General features: G+C 61.7%; 1 protein-coding gene across 4 annotated transcripts; it reads left to right on the forward strand.

Moving 5' to 3' along the window:
* The first annotated feature begins 41 nt into the window (after positions 1-41).
* On the forward strand, positions 42-21,379 carry STK11 (serine/threonine kinase 11). Of its 4 annotated transcripts, none has more exons than XM_063600733.1 (10): positions 42-357; positions 11,684-11,767; positions 12,591-12,680; positions 13,736-13,868; positions 13,944-14,080; positions 14,577-14,704; positions 15,313-15,370; positions 16,345-16,532; positions 19,752-19,956; positions 20,813-21,379. In XM_063600733.1, the coding sequence occupies exons 1-10, from the start codon at positions 68-70 to the stop codon at positions 20,847-20,849; spliced, it is 1,350 nt and encodes a 449-aa protein (XP_063456803.1). In that variant the 5' UTR covers positions 42-67; the 3' UTR covers positions 20,850-21,379. The 4 variants fall into 4 exon arrangements, with proteins under 4 accessions (XP_063456803.1, XP_008964605.2, XP_024782282.1 ...); XM_008966357.5 differs by having other exon boundaries at positions 20,878-21,379; XM_024926514.5 differs by having other exon boundaries at positions 19,747-19,956; positions 20,813-20,948.
* The last annotated feature ends 155 nt before the right edge of the window (positions 21,380-21,534 follow it).

The following is a 21,534-nucleotide window of genomic DNA, read 5'->3' on the forward strand; positions in this document are numbered from 1 at the left end:
CACAAGGAAGGACCGCTCACCCGCGGACTCAGGGCTGGCGGCGGGACTCCGGGACCCTGGGTCCAGCATGGAGGTGGTGGACCCGCAGCAGCTGGGCATGTTCACGGAGGGCGAGCTGATGTCGGTGGGTATGGACACGTTCATCCACCGCATCGACTCCACCGAGGTCATCTACCAGCCGCGCCGCAAGCGGGCCAAGCTCATCGGCAAGTATCTGATGGGGGACCTGCTGGGGGAAGGCTCTTACGGCAAGGTGAAGGAGGTGCTGGACTCGGAGACGCTGTGCAGGAGGGCCGTCAAGATCCTCAAGAAGAAGAAGTTGCGGAGGATCCCTAACGGGGAGGCCAACGTGAAGAAGTAAGTACGGCTTGCTGGGGTCGGGGCCGGGCCGGGCCAGTCACGGTGCTGATGGTTCTGTCTTCCTTCCTTCTCTCCTCCCTCCCTCCCTTACTTCCTCTTAACACCCTGAGCTGGACCCGTCTGGCGCCTGTGTCCTCCGTGCCCGGGAGAGCGTGGTTGGGGGCCTGCGTTACGGACTTTCACTCAGGCAAGGCCAGTTGTCGCAGCGGGGCGTGCGTTTGCATGGGCTCTTGGACTCCAGTTAAAATGCCCTGGTAGCGAAACCCTCCTGAGAAGGGAGCGGCCCCCAATCCCCTAAGACTAGCCCCTTGGCTCCCCCAGCTGTCCAAGGAGCAGAGGCGCCCAGTGGAATCAGCCTGTGTTTGTTTGGGCCCCGAGAGTTTGTGTGCGGCCGCCAACACGTTTTCTGCGCAGTGTGTGGCCGTTACCGGGGCCAGGCGAAATGTGATTTGTTTATCCTGTCAGAGGGGAACCCTGGGCTGCCAAAAATAACTGTTTGCACCGGCTTATCAGTCAGCTGGAGGGAAACGTAGCCTTTCCTCATTTGCCGGGGATGTGACGCTGGAAGCATCCCTGGCCCCCGGCGCTGGAAGCCCTGCCCGAGGGGGACTGTGCCTCCCTCCCGAATTGCATCCGGAAGACCTTACTTTTCCCACTGACTTCTTCAGGCACGGGGCTGCCGCTGGGCATCCCGGACGCCTCTGCATCTGTGCGCGGAGAAGCTCCTACCTAGGGCAGCACGGGCCGGCCTGAGCCTCTCCCAGCTGGTGGGGGTGGCCGGGGGTGTCCCTGCCTTATCGCAACCAGACACGCTGCACCTGCCGCCGCCTGGCGGGCCCTGCCTGGGCCCCGCCCAGGCCCCGCTCCTCTCCCAGCCCTCTTAACTTTCAAAACTTTGCCTCCTGTTTCCAAGAAAGGACCTTATCTGCTGGGCTAGGCCTCGAGGGACTGGCAGGGACACCCTGCGCAGGGCACCATGACCTTGGAAGGAGGTCCGGGGAGGGGCTGCTGCGGTGTCTGCTCTCACCTCCCTCCTGCTCAGGGGCCCTGGGGCTCCTGCCGTGTCTGCTCTCACCTCCCTCCTGCTCAGGGGCCCTGGGGCTCCTGCGGTGTCTGCTCTCACCTCCCTCCTGCTCAGGGGCCCTGGGGCTGCTGCCGTGTCTGCTCTCACCTCTCTCCTGCTCAGGGGCCCTGGGGCTCACGTACTGTTTTTTTTTTTTTTTTTTTTTTGAGACGGAGTCTCGCTCTGTTCCCCAGGCTGGAGTGCAGTGGCGTGAACTGGGCTCACTGCAAGCTCCCCCTCCCGGGTTCACGCCATTCTCCTGCCTCAGCCTCCCGAGTAGCTGGGACTACAGGCACCCGTCACCACACCCGGCCAATTTTTTGTATTTTTCAGTAGAGACGGGGTTTCACCGTGTTAGCCAGGATGGTCTCAATCTCCTGACCTCGTGATCCGCCCGCCTCGGCCTCCCAAAGTGCTGGTACTACAGGCGTGAGTCAACGCGTGCGGCCTTTTTTTTTTTTTCTTTCGAGACAGAGTTTCACAGTTGTTGCTCAGGGTGGAGTACGGTGGAGTGGTCTTGGCTCACTGCAATCTCCGCCCCCTGGGTTCAAGTGATTCTCGTGCCTCAGCCTCCCGAGTAGCTGGGATTACAGGTGCCTGCCACCGCGCCCAGCTAATTTTTTTTTTTTTTTTTTTTTTTTTTTTAGTAGAGACAGGGTTTCACCATCTTGGCCAGGTTGGTCTTGAACTTCTGACCTCGTGATCCACCTGCCTCAGCCTCCCAAAGTGCTGGGATTAAAGACGTGAGCCACCGCGCCTGGCCAGCACGCTTCTTAATCAGCATGCGGGCTGTGACATGCGGAAACCAGGGGCACAGGCTCTGAAGTTTGTACTCTGGAGCTGGAGCAGTCAGGATTAAATGGGAGCGGCTGGGAAGGGCGTGTTTCCACGAGGCCTTTCTGATGTCTCAGTGCCCAGTCTGGACCCGGGTAGAAGGCGTGGCCAGTGCCTTGAGTCAGTGGAGCAGTTGCCTGTGCCTGGTCTCTGTGAGATGGGTTGGTCAGGGGCTAGGCAGAGCCTGTGCTGGGGGTAGCAGGTGCCCTCTAAAGGGGCCAGTGACAGTCTCTCTCCTAGCAGTGAGAAACCCATGCTTAGGGGCCGGGCGCGGTGGCTCATGCCTGTAATCCCAGCACTTTGGGAGGCTGAGGTGGGTGGATCGCCTGAGGTCAGGAGTTCGAGACCAGCCTGGCCAACATGGTGAAACCCCATCTCTACTAAAAATACAAAAGTTAGCCGAGTGTGGTGGCGCGTGCCTGTAATCCCAGCTACTCCGGAGGCTGAGGCAGAACATTGCTGGAGCCTGGGAGGCGGAGCTTGCAGTGACCCGAGATCGCACCATTGCGCTCCAGCCTGGGCGACACAGCGAGACTCTGTCTCAAAAATAGATAAATAAATAAATAAATAAATAATCTGGCTTGAGTTTTGACAAATGTATATGCAGGGTCAATGGGAAGACAGACGCTGGGGGGTGGAAGCCTGACTGTGAGAGTGAGCCCCCTGCTTTCCTGAACAGTCAGTGGAGGAGGTCCTGGGAGCTCAGGTGAGCACCTGAACGGTAGCGTGAGGGTCTTGGTGGAGACAGGCAAGAGGATTGCAGGAACCTAGTCTGGCCCAGTGCCTGGGAGAACGGGAGGGAACACAGAGGCAGGGAGGCAGAGGGGTTTGCAGGACCTGGACTGGACTGTGCTTCGCAGCTACCCACAGCTTGACCCCACTGCCTTGAAGTGAGTGATGCACCCTCACTAGTGTTCAGCGTCCAATTTCATCCTGGCCCTGAGTGTGTAACGGCTTTGCCCTTGCGAGGCCCCCTGGGATGAGGGGTGAGCCCTGTCCCTTCCTGGTCACCGTCTGCCATCAGGAGCTGCCCTGCTTACAGCTGTGATTTAGGAGCCACTGCATTTCCTCCAGCCCCCTGGGTGCTGCCAGGGGGTCCTCCTATTCAGGGAGCTGGTGTGTTCTGACTGGAGGCTGCCACGTGCAGAGTGCTGTCAAGGAGAAGGGGTGTCCACTGCCCAGCCCTGAGGCCCAAGGCCTTGGCCAGCCTTGCTGCCAGCGCTGCAGGGAAAAAGCCTCCTTTGTGTGTGGGAAGCTTAATAAACTCCGCTCAGATGGTGTCTCGCAGCGAGTGTCTGGAACTTTCCAGACAAGCCTCAGGCGTCCGGTCCTCCAGTTGGTGTGGAAAGCGTGGGCGATCACCAAGCGGGGTGGGTTGGGGCAGATGGAGCCGGCGTGAGTCCTGTCCCTTGCCTTCCTTCCCAGAAAGGCAGCCCTGGAGTCCGTGCCTTGTCCCGCTCTCACCGGCAAAAAGTATAATCTTACTAGAAATAGGAAAGTTGCAAAAAGCATCAGTGAGTTAAAAAGAGGGCTGGGCATGTTTGGTCACGCCTGTAATCCCAGCACTTTGGGAGGCCAAGGCGGGTGGATCACCTGAGGTCGGGAGTTAGCCTGACCAACATGGTGAAACCCTGTCTCTACTAAAAATACAAAATTAGCTGAGTGTGGTGGCGCACGCCTGTAATCCCAGCTACTCTGGAGGCTGAGGCAAGAGAATCACTTGAACCTGGGAAGCAGAGGTTGCGGTGAGCCAAGACCATGCCATTGCACTCCAGCCTGGGTAACAAGAGTGAAACTCCGTCTCAAAAAAAAAAGAAAAATAAAAGGGCCGGGGCCGGGCATAGTGGCTCACGCCTGTAATCCCAGCACTTTGGGAGGCTGAGGCGGTTTGATCACAAGGTCAGAAGTTTGAGACCAGCCTGGCCAACATGGTGAAACCCTCTCTCTACTAAAAATAGAAAAATTAGCCAGGTGTGGTGGCACATGCCAATAATCCCAGCTACTTCATCTGAGGTCAGGAGTTCAAAACCAGCCTGGCCAATATGGCGAAACTCCGTCTCTACTAAAAATACAAAAATTAGCCAGGCGTGGTGGCGGGCGCCTGTAGTCCAGCTACTGGCGAAGCTGAGGCAAGGAGAATCGCTTGAACCTGGGAGGCGGAGGTTGCGGTGAGCCGAGATCGCACCATTGCATTCCAGGCTGGGCAAGCCTAGGAGAGAAGAGCGAAATTGTGTCTCAAAAAAACAATTAATTAAAATAAAATCAGTGCCATAGGCTGTTTCTGGTAGGCAGTGGGTTCCTAGGGTGGAGCAGAGAAGGGCTGGAAAGGGTCGCCTGCACCCAGCCCGACTCCCCGTGCTTCTCGGGGGACAGCACGGCTAGCTGCTGCTGCGGAGCCCACAGTGGGGTTCTGGGGGGGGGTGCAGGCAGAAGGCCGCCATGCCTCCCTCCCCCTTTCCACCCCAGTGAGAGTGGGCTCGAAGGCAGGGAGTGTGCCCGCCTTGTGGAGCCTCCGCAGAGGCACCCAGGGCTGCCGTGAGCGCACAGCCTGGCGGTGTCCCACGGCCCTCCCCTTTCCTGTCACTTCCACCTGTTGCAAAACACTGTGCTTTCGTGTCTTTTCTTTCTACCTGTTTGGAAATGTGAAAATCACCGCTGCCGTAGGAAACGGGCCCAGATCCGGGCTGTGGCTCTCCCATCCGCACCGCCCCCGCGGTGTCCAGCCAGGAGGTGGGAGGTGGGCGGCACTCAGTGTGCCTGGTTGCAGCGATGATTGGCAGATGCTTGGACCTATGGTAAAGAGGATTTTCGCGAGCTGGGAGTCAGTCCTGGACTTTGTAGGTCTTTACATCCCAGGCGGTCTTTATGGGGTTCCAGCATCTGCTCAGGCCCCTGCGCCAGCCATGTGAGGCCTGGGTGTCCTCGAGGCCTCTCTTTGTGCCCCTCTCTGGGCAGCGGGAGGGACAGCTTTGAGACCCAGCGGGAGCTCAGGGGCTGGGCAGCCGCAGAACAGCGGGGGTAATGGGTCCACTGGGGGTTCTGGGCTGTGCACACAGTGGGCTTCCGGTGCCCAGCCAGCTGGGGCAGGCCTGGAATGTTGGTTCCTCTCCCAGGCTCTGGGGCGCTGCTGTAGCTGTCGAGGAATCAGTGAGGCGGCTGGACGGCCCGAATGTCCCACAAACGCCACCGTATTGCTCAAACTGGACTCAATTTTCTTAACACCTTTTTTTTTTTTTTTTTTTTGGAGACAGGGTCTCACTGTATCGCCGAGGCTGGAGTGCAGTGGCGCAATCATAGCTCTGGGCTCAGGTGACCCTCCTGCCCCCAAGGTAGCTGGGACTGCAGATGTGCGCCACCACACCCGGCTAGTTTTTTGTAGAGATGGGGTTTCGCCATGTTGTCCAGGCTGGTCTCAAACTCCTAGACTCAAGCTATCCGCCTGCCTGGGCCTCCCAGAGTGCTGGGATTACAGGCATGAGCCACTGCTTCGCCACGTTCACCTTTATTTATTTATTTATTTATTTATTTATTTACTTATTTATTAATTTTTGAGACGGAGTCTCACTCTGTCCCCCAGGCTGGAGTGCTGTGGCACGATCTTGGCTCACTGCAAGCTCCGCCTCAGCCTCCCGAGTAAGCTGGAACTACAGGTGCCTGCCACCACGCCTGGCTAATTTTGTTTTTGTATTTTTAGTAGAGACGGGATTTCACCGTGTTAGCCAGTATGGTCTCGATCTCCTGACCTTGTGATCCGCCCGCCTCGGCCTCCCAAAGTACTGGGATTACAGGCTTGAGTCACTGTGCCCGGCCCACCTTTTTTATTTTTTATTTTATAGAGACAAGGTCTTGCTGTGTTGCCCAGGCTGGTCTTGAACCCCTGACCTTAAGTAATCCTCCCTGGCCTCCCAAAGTGCTGGGATTACAGGTGTAAGCCATAGTACTGGGCCTAAAGTTCACCTTTTTTTTTTTTTTTTTTTTGAGATGGAGTCTCGCTCTGTCACCCAGGCTGGAGTGCAGTGGCGCAATCTTGGCTCACTGCAAGCTCTCCCTCCCGGGTTCACGACATTCTCCTGCCTCAGCCTCCCGAGTAGCTGGGACTACAGGCGCCTGCCACCATGCCCGGCTAATTTTTTTGTATTTTTAGTAGAGATGGGGTTTCACCGTGTTAGCCAGGATGGTCTCGATCTCCTGACCTCGTGATCCGCCTGCCTCAGCCTCCCAAAGTGCTGGGGTTACAGGTGTGAGCCACCGCACCCGACAAAGTTCACCTTTTTAAAGTGTGTAATTCAGTGGCATATAGTACATTGACAGAGTTGCGCAACTATCACCTCTATCAGCTTCCAGAACATTCTTGTTACCCCAGAAGGAAACCCTGTCTCTGTCAGCCATCACTCCCCATTCCCTCCCCAGTCCCGGCACCCACGCATTCCCTTCCTGCCTCTAGATTGGCCTGTCCTGAACATTTCACACGAGTGGCGTCACACACCGCGTGGCCTTTTGCGTCCGGCTTGTCTCACGGAGTGTGCTGTCCTCAAGGGGCATCCGTGCCGTGGCCTGGGTCCGAACCTCTCTGCTGTTCACGGCTGCGTCACTTTCCAGTGTATGGAGGGCCACGCTGCGTTTGACTGCTCATCTGTGGCTGGACACTTGGGCTGCTCCCGCCTCTGCCTGTGAATTGTGGCTGCTTTGGTGCACGTGTGCTCAGCCGGCGTCCCTCTAGAATCCTCGAGGGCCTTGTTTCAGCCGCACCAGGAGGGATTCAGGGACCAGGGCACGCGGGTCTGGAGCTGGGTGTTCCTGGGTCTCCATGTGCCTCCCAGTCCTGCTCTGAGCCGTGGGAGGCCGGGGCGAGGGCCGGGCCCATCTCTTCCCTGTATTATCTGTTTCTAGGCAGACGGAGGCTCCTAGCCCCACCTCTCTGTGAGCTTGAGTGGCGTTTATGACTCTCCTTCCTATTTCCTGTCCTGCTAATCAACAAGTCAGCTAAACAGTCCATGCTGCCTGGGCAAGCCCAGTAGGCCCCTAACGTGGCACCTCGGAGCGGCTGGCGATGCCCCAAGAGCCGGGCTTCCCCCTCCTGGAGGCTCTTCCTGTTCCTCGCCAAGCTCTTAGGTTTCGCTGGGCCTCCTCTTCTGCTCTTTTTCTGGCTGGAGACGTCAGAGGAAGCCTGGCGATCTAGAGAAGCTGATGTGCACCCAGCATCCCGGAGGTGACTGCCACCAGGCGGGGGCGGCTCCACCCCCACTCCTCCCCTGGCATAAATCGGGGGACGCACGTGCCTGCGCAGAATGCCTTGGTCCCTTTTAATTAAACAGACAACCCAGTGTCCCTTGGTCTATGCTGACCTGCTCAGGAGTGCCTGGGCTCTTCCACGTTTCAGCTGCTGTGCGTCCTGCTGCTGTGAAGTGTCCCCATTGAGGTGGAGGCAGGGCAGGGCGCCTTCGGTGAGGGCGGGTCCTCCCGTGCCCGTCTCCCCATCTGTAGAATGAGGGCTCGTGGGGGAGACATGGTGTCGGCAGGTGGTGACCGGCGCAGGGAGGTTTCCGGGAGGGAGTCCTCCACCCTCATTTGCTTTTAGGGCCGTGCAGCCTCCCGAGCGGCCCCCACGGGGCTCTGAGGCTGCATGCAGGTTGAGCTCCTGGCCTCACTGCCCCTCCTCAGGGTTAGGACTGTGCTGGAGCCTGGGTGGGTGTGGGGTGGTCCCTGCACAGGCAGCAGGAGGTGGGCCAGAGCGGTGCTGGACCTGAAGGCCCGTGGCTCCCTGAGCTCCACTGAGGAGGCTGGAACAGTGTCCTGGGCCACCTTCCCTGCCGGTAGCTGGCTCCTGCTGAGGGAGGGGGTGCTTTCGCCTCCTGATGGAGCATCAGGCTCTTGGGGCCTGTGCGTCCGAGCATCTGGCCTCTGCTGTCTGAAAACAGCACCTTCCCCACCCCGCCACCACCGCATCTCCTCTGAATAGAAGGCAAGTCTTGCCTCCCAGGAATGGCCTGTGACCTTCATCAGCGGGGGAGGTTAGGGGCACACAGAGCCCTGGGGAACAAGGGGATCTGGGGCTGAGCCGGGCCTCTCGGGCCCACCCCGAGCTCTCCTGAGCAGCCTGGCAGGCAGGAAGGCGCTGGGCCCCGGGGCCTTTGCTGAGCCCAGCCTCACCCTCAGCGTCCCCCTCAATGCCCTGGGCGCCTGCCAGGCTGTGGACACAGGCCCTGGCCAGTTCTATAAATAACCTTGCCGGGCCCTGCTGGGAATTGGTGCCACCACCACATAGCCCAGAGAGAACGGAAACACAGGGCTTCTCAGCGAGCAGACCAGGCCTGTGGTGACCAGTGGAAGTGGGGGACGCTTTCAGGGCTGGGCAGCCCGGCAGGGCACCAGGCACAGCCAGGGGCCGGAACCAGTTGCTCACTGGCTCCTCTTCTGGGGGACTGTGTCCCTCTGTGCCCCGTCCCCCTCACACCTTCCTTTCCCTTCATTCTGCTCTCCTAGCCCCTCCCCAAGCTGGTGGCCACTTGTCCAGGCCCAGCCCCAGCACAGCGTGCAGCCCTGGCAGAGCCCAGGCCTTGGCCTTCTGAGGTTGCCCTGAGGGCAGTGAGCAGTGAGCCTTGGGACTGGTGCACTGGGAGGGAAAGGTGAGCCAAGGCTTCCTGCAAGAGGCAGCCCTGAGCTGGGGGTGGGGAAGGCTGGGTGGTGGGATACCCCTGACACCCCATGTTTTTTTTTTTGAGATGGAGTCTTGCTCTGTCACCCAGGCTGAAGTGCAGTGGTGTGATCTCGGCTCACTGCAACCTCCGCCTCCCAGGTTCAAGCGATTCTCCTGCCTCAGCCTCCTGAGTAGCTGGGATTACAGGCGCCCATCACCATGCCCGGCTAATTTTTGTATTTTTAGTAGAGACAAGGTTTCACCATGTTGGCCAGGCTGGTTTCGAACTCCTGACCTCAGGTGATCCTCCCGCCTCGGCCTCCCATAGTGTCGGGATTACAGGCGTGAGTCACCGCGCCCGGCCCCCCAGCTGTTTTTTATGCTCCATGCTTGGGCTTCCTGTTAAGAATTAAAAAAGAAAAAAAAAAACTATGGAGATGGAATTTACATACTGTACAACTCACTCATTCACAGTGTACAATTCAGTGGTATTAAGTACATTCACACGGCTGTGCAACCACTACTTCTAATTCCAGAACGTTCTGTCACCCCAAAAGCAAGCCCCATTCCCATTGTGTCACTCTCCATCCCCTCCACCAGCTCCTGGCCACTCTGAATCCACTTCCTGGCTCTGGATTGGCTTGTCCTGGATATTGCATAGAAATGGGATCCTGTGGGCCGGGCGCGGTGGCTCACGAGAGCAAGAGATCCAGACCATCCTGGCCAACATGGTGAAACCCCATCTCTACTAAAAATACAAAAATTAGCTGGGCGTGGTTGCGGGCACCTGTAGTCCCAGCGACTCAGGGGCTGAGTCAGGAGAAATCGCTTGAACCCGGGAGGCGGAGGTTGCAGTGAGCTGAGATCATGCCATTGCACTCTGGCCTGGCGACAGAGTGAGACTCCGTCTCCAAAAAAAACAAAAAAAAAAAAACAAGAAATGGGATCCTGTCATCCTAGCGCTTTCCGAGGCCGAGGTGGGCAGATGACTTGAGCCTAGTAGTTCGAACGAGACCAGCCTGGGCAGCACGGTGAAACTGTCTCTACTAAAATACAAAAATTAGCTGGGCATGGTAGCACACGTCTGTAGTCCCAGCTACTTGCGGGGCTGAGATGGGAGGATCGCTTGAGCCTGGGAGGTGCACTCCAGCCTGGGCGACAGGGAAACCCTGTCTCAAAAAAAAAAAAAAAAGGGCGTCACACACTGTGTGTCCTTTAGTGTCTCAGTGTGACATCCTCAAGGTGCAGCTAGGCTGTGGCTCGAGTCAGAGCCTCACTGGTTTTTGTGGCTGAGTCTTGTTGAGTGCGTGGATGGGCTGTGCTGATCCTCGTCTGTGGAAGGGCCCCTGGGTGGTTCCACATCTCCGCTGCTGTGCGTCCTGCCGCTGTGACATCTCGTGCTCCGTTTCTGCGTGGCGTGTACTGTTCCTCAGGGTGTGTACCTGGGAGTGGAGCTGCTGGCTCACAGGGTAACAGACCTTTGGAGAAGCTGCAGACGCTTCCACGCCCACCCACTGGGTGTGAGGACCTTGCTCCTCGTCATTTCTGTTTTTGTTTAATTTTTTCTTTTATGAGACAGGGTCTTACTCTGTTGTCCAGGCTGGAGTGCAGTAGCACGATCACAGGTAACTACAGGCTCAAGTGATCCTCCCACCTGAGCCTCCCGAGTAGCTAGGACTTGAGGCACGTACCTCCACACCTGGCTAATTTTTGTATTTTTAGTAGAGACAGGGTTTCGCCGTGTTGCTCAGGCTGGTCTCGAACTCCTGAGCTCAGGTGATCCACCCGCCTTGGCCTCCTATAGTGCTGGGAGAAATGAAGTGTCGGCGACAGGGCGGCAGCTGCAGAGGGGGCTGTGCTCTGTGGCCTGTGGAGGGGGCCGTGCTCTCTGGCCTGTTGTGCCCGACCCTTGTGACAGGCAGGTGGGCGTGGCCAACTGGGCGGCAGCTGCAGAGGGGGCAGTGACAGGCGGGTGGGTGTGGCAGGACCCCACAATGTCTCTTTCTGTGGCGTCTCCTTCTTCGCCTGCCCCTTCCTATGGGCCATCCTTCCAGCTCACCTGCGGCCCACCCTCCAAGGAGTGGGACCCTCGGAGTTGGGAGCGCTTGGCAGCGTGGGACTGTACTGTGTGAGGGAGACATCACCAGGGCTCCAACTCACCCTGCCTCCTGCCACAGTCTGGGCTCCATCTATGCTACCATTGCAGTAGTCTGGTTTCTAGGATGCAGAACTGTTACTGAGTTACAAAGCTCAATTAAGAGTGTCCTTTGGGAGGCCGAGGCGGGCGGATCACAAGGTCAGGAGATCGAGACCATCCTGGCCAACATGGTGAAACCCTGTCTGTACTAAAATACAAAAAATTAGCCGGCTGTGGTGACGCGTGCCTGTAGTCCCAGCTACTCGGGAGGCTGAGGCAGGGAAATCACTTGAACCTGGGAGGCAGAGGTTGCAGTGAGCTGAGATCGGGCCACCGTGCTCCAGCCTGGGGACAGAGCAAGACTCCGTCTCAGGAAAAAAAAAAAAAAAAGAGTGTCCTAACTGTGTCCTCCAAAGCCCTCGCCGGCCGATGACAGACTGGAGGGCGCTGTGCTCCCACCCCCTACCGCCCTGAGCCTGGACGCGTGGCCCCTGCGGGGCCCTTTCCCACAGCACTGTGAACTCACGGCTTCTCTCTCGGGAAGGGAGGAGGTACGCCACTTCCACGGGGAGATGGGGAGGCCGACTCCAGGGATCCAGGCCATCATCCTGACGTCGGGTCGGCTGATACACCCCTGTCCTCTCTGTCCCAGGGAAATTCAGCTACTGAGGAGGTTGCGGCACAAAAATGTCATCCAGCTGGTGGATGTGTTATACAACGAAGAGAAGCAGAAAATATATCCTTTCCGGTGTTGGGGCCGCGGGGCCTCCGTGGGAGGGACTGGGGCCCTGGGTCCGCCTGCCTCGAGGCCTGCTCCTCTTCCCGTCTCCTTGAAGGAGCCTGGCACACGAGGGCCGTGGCCTTCCCTGGTTCCCCGGAAGTCAGCCATTGTGGCAGTGGCTGCGCAGCTTGCTGAAAGGGGCCCTGAGCCCCCGCCCCTGTGTCTTGGGCCCGTGGGGTGTCAAGACCCTTTTTTCTCAGAGTCTCCTCCCAGGCTAACCAGGGGTGTAGCCAGGGTCTGCCTGAGACAGGCCACGCAGGCTGACTGTTGTGGGCCATTTTGGTCGTGGCTGGGCGTGTCCTCGTGTCATCTGTGGACACCCCCATGGGTCTTAGGGGCACAGCCTCCCTATGAGGACTTTGCTTCCTGAGGCCCTGTGCCCAGAGCAAGAGCCAGAAGTGGTCCTGAGGCTGGGGCTGTGTTCCCTGAGCCACGTGGTCAGGGGCCCTGGGCCCGTCCTGCATGGACCCGAGCCTGCTTGGGGGGGCGTCCAGGAGGCACCATCCCCCGCCCATGGGCAGGGTGGGGGACGTGAGCCCCGCAGGAACGCTGCCCCAGGAGTCAGCCCTGTCCTCCCCTTCCCCGTAGGCTCCTTCCTCCTGGGACGCTGGGGCCCCTGGGCCTTTTCAGAGGGGTGGCTGAGGGCAGGGCGGGCCCTGGTCCCGAGGAGGGGCAGGATGGGTGCAGAGGGTCCCTCCAGAGCCCCTTCTCTGGCCCCCGTGCTCCCCGGGCCTGTGAGTGGGGCCGCCCCCTGAGCTGTGTGTCCTTAGCGCCCCACGTATATGGTGATGGAGTACTGCGTGTGTGGCATGCAGGAAATGCTGGACAGCGTGCCGGAGAAGCGTTTCCCGGTGTGCCAGGCCCACGGGTGCGTGCGCGGGGCAGGGGCCAGGGTGGGGCGGGGGCCGGGGGCCAGGCAGGGCAGGCTCCTTTCCGTGAGGCCACACTGCTTGTCCTGATGTTCATTGACATGTAGGCCCAAGTTTTTTTGTTTTTTTGTTTTTTTGTTTCTTTTTCGAGATGGAGTCTCACTCTGTCTCCCAGGCTGGAGTGCAATGGTGCGATCTCGGCTCACTGCAAGCTCCGCCTCCCGGGTTCACGCCATTCTCCTGCCTCAGCCTTCCGAGTAGCTGGGATTACAGGCGCCCGCCACCACGCCCGGCTAATTTTTTGTATTTTTAGTAGAGACGGCGTTTCACCGTGTTAGCCAGGATGGTCTCGAACTCCTGACCTCGTGATCTGCCTGCCTCAGCCTCCCAAAGTGCTGGGATTACAGGCGCCCGCCACCACGCCCGGCTAATTTTTTGTATTTTTAGTAGAGACGGGGTTTCACCGTGTTAGCCAGGATGGTCTCGATCTCCTGACCTCGTGATCTGCCTGCCTCAGCCTCCCAAAGTGCTGGGATGACAGGCGTAGCCACCACGCCCGGCCTTGTAAAGGCCCAAGTTTTTAAAAACAGTTTTGGGGTCCCCCATGTGTGGCATCCACAGGCAGGGCTGCTGCCCATCTCCCGCCTCCATCTTTGCTGGGCCTGCTTCCAGCCCGTCGCTGGCAGCCGCCTGCCCTGGCCAGATCTCCTGGATGCAGGTCTGTGGCCTCAGAGTCAGGGCCCCTTGCTGCTGCAGGACCGCAGGGGCAGGGAGGGGCCTGCTGTTCCAGCAAGACTTTGGGGTGCAGCCGGCCTGTGGCCCACAGGAAAATGAGACCTGTGGACATCCGGGGCCCTGCCGGACGAGGGTGGTCACTGCAGGCGCAGGTGTGGCTCCCTGCCGGACCCAGCCTTTCCTCTGTCCTGTGTGCCTGGACCTCTGTGACTTCCCAGCTGGGCCTGTGGTGTTTGGGAGGCTCCCAGGCAGCTGCAAAGGGGACCCCTGTGAGGGGCAGGGAGGCCTCGGCCCCACGACGGGTGTGTGCTGCCTGCAGGTACTTCTGTCAGCTGATTGACGGCCTGGAGTACCTGCACAGCCAGGGCATTGTGCACAAGGACATCAAGCCCGGGAACCTGCTGCTCACCACCGGTGGCACCCTCAAAATCTCCGACCTGGGCGTGGCCGAGGTAGGCACGTGCTAGGGGGGGCCCTGGGGCGCCCCCTCCCGGGCACTCCCTGAGGGCTGCACGGCACCGCCACAGGCACTGCACCCGTTCGCGGCGGACGACACCTGCCGGACCAGCCAGGGCTCCCCGGCTTTCCAGCCGCCCGAGATTGCCAACGGCCTGGACACCTTCTCCGGCTTCAAGGTGGACATCTGGTCAGCTGGGGTCACCCTGTAAGTGCCCCGGCCCCCCCCGGCACTCGCCACACGCACACTCCGAGGGGCCTCTGCGTCTTGGGCAGCTGCCGGCCTGTGGGCGCAGGGCGTGGCCACCGGCCCAGACCCTCTCTGGCCACAGCCGCTAGGGAGTGCTTACTTTATGGAAATGTAACTCATACGGCAGATAGTGGTTCACCCGTGTGAAGTGCAGCCTGGCCCGTCAGGGATCTTCACAGAGTGGCACAGCCGACCCTCCTCCCAGAGCCCCACAGGGAAGCTGGGCGGGTGACAGCAGCTCCAGGCCCCTTCCCCGGGTGGGTCCAGAGGACACTCCCCTCCTACCCCGTAGCCTCCACTAGTGGGAGGTGGTGAAGACAGAGGTGTCCTTGAGTCCACAGGGCCTCTGGTCCAGCAGCCACGGGATGCCTCCGTCCCTGGGGCAGAGCTGGGGCTCCTAGGGCGTCAACCACCTTGACTGACCACGCCTTTCTTCCCTCCCCTCGAAATGAAGCTACAACATCACCACGGGTCTGTACCCCTTCGAAGGGGACAACATCTACAAGTTGTTTGAGAACATCGGGAAGGGGAGCTACGCCATCCCGGGCGACTGTGGCCCCCCGCTCTCTGACCTGCTGAAAGGTGGGAGCCTCGTCCCTCTGCCCGCAGCCCCAGGGAGGCGGGGCTTTTGTGCAGAAATGTAGGGTTGGGGGTGTCAGGTGGGGGGCTATTGGCCCCGAGACCCCAGCAGGCCTTGAGAGGACTGAGTGGAGAGGCTGACCTCCCCGCAGGGCCTGGTTTGCCGGGTCCCTCAGCTCCACCCTGCTTCTGGGCCCTGTTCACCCTCCGAGCTCCCACCCCAGAGGGCAGTGCTGCCCTGCGCCTCCCCCAGCCCCACCCTCGGGGGCTCCCTGGCTTGCAGGGTCTGTCAGGCTTGTCCTGCTGCACTTCCTACGCATGGCAGCAGGTCGCACTGGCCGTCCGTCCATCTGCCCAGTGGCCTTGGGAGAATGGAACCGCCCTGGCCGTCCAGCCCAGCCCTGTCTCCCTGCCAGCCGCGCACAGGCTGTCCCCGGCATGTCCCAGGAGTGGAGTGGCCTCTGTCAGGGAGACCGCCTGTGCGCGGGGCCCCCCTTAGGAGCATCCAGGTATCACCCAGGGCCTGACAACAGAGGCTGGGCAGGCAGGGACGGTTGGCGGGGTCTCAGGCCCGTGCCCAGCTGACTGGCTCCTCGCCTGCTTCTCCTCAGGGATGCTTGAGTACGAGCCGGCCAAGAGGTTCTCCATCCGGCAGATCCGGCAGCACAGGTGAGCGGCCCCTGGGGGCAGTGGGGCCGAGGCTGCAGGGAGGCCGGCCATGTGGGCAGCTGGTTGAGTGGGCGCCAGAGCAGGGCGTGGTGGGGGTGCCAGGCTGGGCTGGGGCCAGACCCCGTGCAGCGCCCGCAGTTCTCAGGGCCCGAGTGGGGTCTCTGGGCAGTGCCCTGTTACTGGCCAGACCCAGGCCTCGTCCGAACTGGGGTCTGAGTGAGGACGTGCGTCCGTCCCTGCCCTAGGCATGGAGACGCGCCGGGAAGGGCACAGCTGGTCCCGAACACTGGCGAGAGCCTCTCTTTTCCCTCCTCCTGGGGCTTCCAGCAGCAGGGTGTGGCTGGGATCCAGCCCAGGGCCCCCAGCTCCATGACAGGGAAGACAGAGCAGCGGGCGGGGTCAGCAGGCCCCACAGTGCCTCGTCCCTCACCTCGTGGGCTCTGCTCCTCTGCACCAGCCCCTGGAGGCCCTTGAGCCCTCTGCTGGAGCCCCTCCGAGCCCCGAGGCCACCCACTGAGACCGGCTCTGGGAGTGGGAGTGTCCGGACCCCTGAGGCGCTGGTGCTGATTGTGCCTTGGGGGTCTCTGCACAGCTCAGGTCATCTGGGCGCCTGGCGGGGACTGGGGCTGCCCCCCGATAGCGTCCTGGGCTGGGATGTGCTCAGGGCCCCCCAGACCCCCTTCTGGCCTTTGCTGGCTTTGCAGCCAGCATCCATCTGGTGGGTGCTGGCTTCTGAGTGCCACCTGGGACACAGGCCTCAGGGTGGAGGGGACATCTGTCAGGCTTGGAGTCAGGTCAGCCTGCCTGCTCCTGGAGGACATGGCTGAGCTTCTGTGGTCACAGCCACCCCTTGCATGGCCTGGTCCCAGCTCCTGAGTGTGTGGCAGGTACCCTGGGCACGGAGGAGCTGGGTCGGACAACTGGACCACCCTGGTGCCAGCCTGACGGGCGCCACTGCTTCTGGGCGTTTGCAGCTGGTTCCGGAAGAAACATCCTCCGGCTGAAGCACCAGTGCCCATCCCACCGAGCCCAGACACCAAGGACCGGTGGCGCAGCATGACTGTGGTGCCGTACTTGGAGGACCTGCACGGCGCGGACGAGGACGAGGACCTCTTCGACATCGAGGATGACATCATCTACACTCAGGACTTCACGGTGCCCGGTGAGTCCGGCGGGGGCCCCTGCCCGGCTCTGCTGACTCGGCCAGGATGTCCCACGGGAGCAGGGTGCCTGCCTGTCTGCAACAAGGACAGCTTCTGCCCTTTGGTGGCCAATCCCACGTCCCCAAAGCCTCCAGCCCAACTGTAGGCTGCCTCCGCCCTGCGGGCCGCTGGGACACGGCTGAAAGATGTGGGGTCAGCGGGGGCACCAGCCCAGGCCTGTCTGGCCAGGAGGGTTCCTCAGGCGTCTCTCCGGGTGCTGCCCAGCCAGGCACCGCCCACCGGCCTTGGCCTGAGTCCCAGCAGGAACAGGCGGGGGAGCCCCAGGGTCGGGGGAGGGTAGGTGGGAGTCAGGGTGCAGGGTGGCCCCTCAGACAGCTGGCATGAGAGAGGGTCCAGTGGCCCTCCCTCCCGTCATCCCTGAGGCCTGCCCGCTGGCCCTGATGCCGGCCGCCCTTCTTCCCTAGGTGGCGAGGAGGCGTCTGAGGCAGGGCTTAGAGCGGAGCGCGGCTTGCAGAAGAGCGAGGGCTCAGACCTTTCAGGAGAGGAAGCCTCGCGGCCGGCGCCGCAGTAGTGCCTGAGGAGGAGCTCAGGGCCTTAGCGTAGGGGCGGCCCACATTGGCAGCCAGCCCCTCCCCGCCATGCTCCCGGCTTGGCTGTGTTCGGCCCAGGGCTGGGCCGTGTCATAAAGAGTTTTGCAGTGTATCTGCAGGTGGATGCTTGCTGCGCTCGGGCTGGAGCCTGAGGGGGCTTTCTGTTTTACTGTTTCAGCGGGAAGTGGTGGGCAGGGGCCGGCCTGAGAAGGGGGGTACGCCAGGCAGGTTGGGATGTGAGGGCCCAGTGCACAGGGTCCACCCCCGGGCCGAGGGTCCCAGAATAGTGGGGGCCCTGCAGAGAGCCCCCCATTAGGTCCCTCAGCACTCCCGGGCCCCTCATCAAACCCCTAGGCTCAGCTCAGTAGCTGGTCCCCAGGAGGGTACAGTGTGGGGGCCCCCGAGAGCACAGTGTATGGGGGTCCCCGGGCGGTACAGTGTCTGGGGGGCCCCCCAGGAGGGTACAGCGTGCGTGGGGCCCCCAGGGTCACAGGGTCTCGACTCCTGGGCTCTTTGGATTTGCAGCACCACGACCGTCGCATCTGGTCTGTTGGAGTTGGGAGGTGCTGCTGGGTACCTTGGTCACTGGGGTGTGCTGGGAGGTGGGGGCCCCTCATGGTGCCCATCCTTGGGGCCTGGCTGCAATTTGACCCCAGGCCCAGGGTCTTCTGCCTTTCAGAGCCCTGGTGCCCTGAGACGGGCAGCCAGGCAAATCCCAGGCAGGAGGGCCAGTTAGGGCAGGTCGCCAGAGTCCCTACTGGGACGTGGACCACATGCTGACCCCCACGGCCGCCCCTGCAGGCCAGGATCCCTGAGCCAGGACCCGGCACTGGCTTCCCTCCTGGGGACCCTCAGGCCTGTGTGAGACCTGGGCTGCCCTGGGGTGAGGTGCCTGGGAGGAGAGCAGGGGCTGGGCTACCTTTTTCATGACCCTGCTAAGCCCACTGTGGGTGGTGAGGAGGAGTACCCAGCAGGGGGAAGGGCCGCCGGACCACTCGGCATGGCTGAGGCCTCAGTACTCAGTACTGGGTACTCAGGTGGACGCCCCTCCCACTGCTCAGATGCTGGGGACAGCCTCAACTTCAGGCTTCAGCGTGAGCCCCATCCCTGACCTGCAGAGCCCCCTTGCATTGGGGCAGGACAGCCCGGCGCCCTCGGGACAGGCCATCCTCTGCACTCTGCCGGGGCTGCTGCATCGGCCCCTGCGTGCCTCCACTTTGGCCCCACATGTCCCTACCCAAGATGCGGGTCCTGCTGCCAAAACCCAGATCCCAGGGAAGGGGCTTGGGCTAGATCCTGGGCACCAGTGCAGACAGGAGTGTGGGGTGGGGCAAGGGCCCAGTGGCGGCTGTGCCCACTGATGCAGAGCTGGGGCACCTTGTCCACAGGGTCTGCCCCACCAGAGACGGGCTGGGCGCAAGCTCAGACCTATGGGTGCAGTTGGTGCCTCCTCACCAAGGTTTTTTTTATCTTTTTTTTTTGGAGACAGAGTCTTGCTCTGTCGCCCAGGCTGGAGTGCCGTGGTGCGATCTCGGCTCACTGCAACCTCCACCTCCCGGATTCAAGCAATTCTGCCTCAGCCTCCTGAGTAGCTGGCATTACAAGTGCGCACCAGCACGCCTGGCTAATTTTTGTATGTTTAGTAGAGACAGGGTTTCACCATGTTGGTCAGGCTGGTCTCAAACTCCTAACCTCGTGATCTGCCCACCTCGGCCTCCCAAAGTGCTGGGATTACAAGCGTGAGCCACTGCGACTGGCCCAAGGTGCTTTTTTAAAGCTAGTGACTTCCTGTGCACATGGGGTGGGTGTGTGGCAAGTTCTGGAAGCTGCTGAGTCAGCTACTGGTCCCTTCTCGGAGCTGGGGCTCTGCACTGGGCACATGAGCTCTGGGGCAGCCCGGGGCGGCCTCCCACTGACTTCGCCCGGGAGGGGCCTCGGGGATGGCTCGGCAGCCAGTGTGTTCGCGGAGTCCTCGCCAACCACCACGGCTCCTGGCAGGGACAGTACGTGGGCAGCTTCCTGCACTTCCCCCTGCCATTGTGAGAACAGTGTCCACCTGGGCAGGGTGAGCAGCCCCAGGCCTGTGGGTTTCACCGGGGTGCTGGTGATGGTTGGTGGCTAGCAGGGACTGGGGGCCCTGGCAGGCTGAGCTCTGCTCCCCGCATGGTTCTGTGCTGGCATTTCGCGTGCCTGGCCCGAGCCTGGCCCTCCTGTGTCCTCACAGGTGAGCATGTGGCGGTTCCTGGGCCTCTAGAACCAACCATGGGCCAGGGTGCCCCAGGGGAGCACGGGAGGGTCCTGCCCTGTCAGCTTGCCTCCTACTCATGAGGTCCCTGCAGTCAGTACCTGGGTGGGGTCCCACCTGGGGCCATGGCAGGTGCAACAGACGTGGTGGAGGGGACACTCCTGCCCAGGCCATCTGCGGGAGGCTCAGCCCCGGGGGGTGCCTCCCAGAGCTGCTGGGGGGCAGCATTTCAGGCTGGATACACCTGGGCCTGACCTGGGGGCGGGCATGGCCTGGGCGGCAGCTGTAAGTACGTCCCCGTGGTGGGGGCCAGCCAAGTCCCTGTGGCTCTGGGGGTGCGCCCCTCAGCTCAGGCCACACTTGCCGTCTCCCTCCCAGGACAGGTCCCAGAAGAGGAGGCCAGTCAGAATGGACAGCGCCGGGGCCTCCCCAAGGCCGTGTGTATGAACGGCACAGAGGCGGCGCAGCTGAGCACCAAATCCAGGGCGGAGGGCCGCGCCCCCAACCCTGCCCGCAAGGCCTGCTCCGCCAGCAGCAAGATCCGCCGGCTGTCGGCCTGCAAGCAGCAGTGAGGCTGGCCGCCTGCAGGTGGGGCACGGCGGGGCCCGGGTGGGGCATGTGGGGACAACGCCTGGATGCCACAGCCAGCTGTGAGCATAGCCCGCGCTGGTCAGTCATGGTGACCGTCACGTGGCTGCGCGTCGTTGCCATGTGGCCTTTGGGTGGCTTGGCCACGTAACGATCCCCGTGGAGGGTGCCGTCTCGGGGCCTGGTGTCTGGCCAGCGTGCTGGTCATGGAGGCCTATGTGTGGCGGGGCTCTGGGGGGGCGTGCCGTCCTCACAGCCACCTCTCAGAGTGGGTGCATTCCGAGGACCCTGCCCTGGGCCTGGCGCCCCCTCCCCATGCCCGGGCTGCTCCCAGGAAAGGCTTATGCTGGGCTCAGCCCAGAGGCTTTTGAGCACCAGTGGGTGGTGGGTGGTGGGGAGGGGCCGTGGCCTCCATGGTTCTGCCGGGGTGCCGCAGGCTCTGAGCCAGCTGCCAAGTATGGCTGAGGCTGAGTCGCGCCAGATGCTGCCCTGTCTCTCCCTGTGTGCCTGCCTCCTCTCCCAGCCCCAGCCCCGGGTGGGAGATGGAGTCCCAGAAGTGTCAGAGACCCTTGTTACCTGCCGAGGATGCGGGGTGGATGGGGGCCCGAGGCTGAAGCCCCTGCCTTGCCACAGCCCCTCTCCCAGGTTTTGGGGGCCACTGCCTGAGTTACATGTCTGTCCCCCAAATGGGTGCCCACAGCCCATCCACCAGAGTCAGAGCCCGCCAGGCCCCACTGCAAAAGGCCACACAATGTACCCCGGGAGTGACTCAAGGGTGGCCTTCCCTTGCCTCCCCTGCTGCCCCCCAGGAGTCCAGTAGCCCCATGACTGTACCTCAGCTTCTCCATCCTCCCAGGAGCCCGCGGGAGGCGGAGAACCGGTGCCCAGGCTGACCTCTTCCGTCCTCCTTCCACCCTGCAGCCCGTGTCCAGGAGCCCCGCCAGGTGCCCGCGCCAGGCCCTCCTCAGTCTTCCTGCCGGTCCCGCCCGCCCTCCCGGAGAGGTGGCCGCCATGCTTCTGTGCCGACCACGCCCCAGGACCTCCGGAGCACCCTGCAGGGCCGGGCACGGGGACAGCAGGGACCGGGCGCAGCCCTCCCCTCGGCCGCCCGACAGTGCACGCGGCTTGTTGACTTCGCAGCCCGGGGCGGAGCCTTCCCTGGCGGGCGTGGGAGGAGGGAGGCGGCCTCCATGCACTTTATGTGGAGACTACTGGCCCCGCCCGTGGCCTCGTGCTCCGCAGGGCGCCCAGCGCCGTCCGGCGGCCCCGCCGCAGACCAGCTGGCGGGTGTGGAGACCAGGCTCCTGACCCCGCCATGCATGCAGCACCACCTGGAAGCCGCGCGGCCGCTTTGGTTTTTTGTTTGGTTGGTTCCATTTTCTTTTTTTTTTTTTTTTTAAGAAAAAATAAAAGGTGGATTTGAGCTGTGGCTGTGAGGGGTGTTTGGGAGCTGCTGGGTGGCAGGGGGGCTGTGGGGTCGGGCTCACGTCGCAGCCGCCTTTGCGCTCTCGCGTCACCCCGCTTTGGCGGCCCGGCCGGAGGGCAGGACCCTCACCTCTCCCCCAAGGCCACTGCGCT

This window comes from Pan paniscus, chromosome 20 (genome assembly GCF_029289425.2).
Source record: "Pan paniscus chromosome 20, NHGRI_mPanPan1-v2.0_pri, whole genome shotgun sequence".
NCBI classification, from domain to species: Eukaryota; Metazoa; Chordata; class Mammalia; order Primates; family Hominidae; genus Pan; species Pan paniscus.

Coding starts and splice junctions, on each gene's coding strand:
- STK11 (XM_008966357.5), top strand. CDS start 68: ATGGAGGTGGTGGACCCGCAGCAGCTGGGCATGTTCACGGAGGGCGAG. Junction 11,768..12,590: donor AACGAAGAGAAGCAGAAAAT/ATATCCTTTCCG, acceptor TTAGCGCCCCAC/GTATATGGTGATGGAGTACT. Junction 16,533..19,751: donor TCAGGACTTCACGGTGCCCG/GTGAGTCCGGCG, acceptor CTCCCAGGACAG/GTCCCAGAAGAGGAGGCCAG.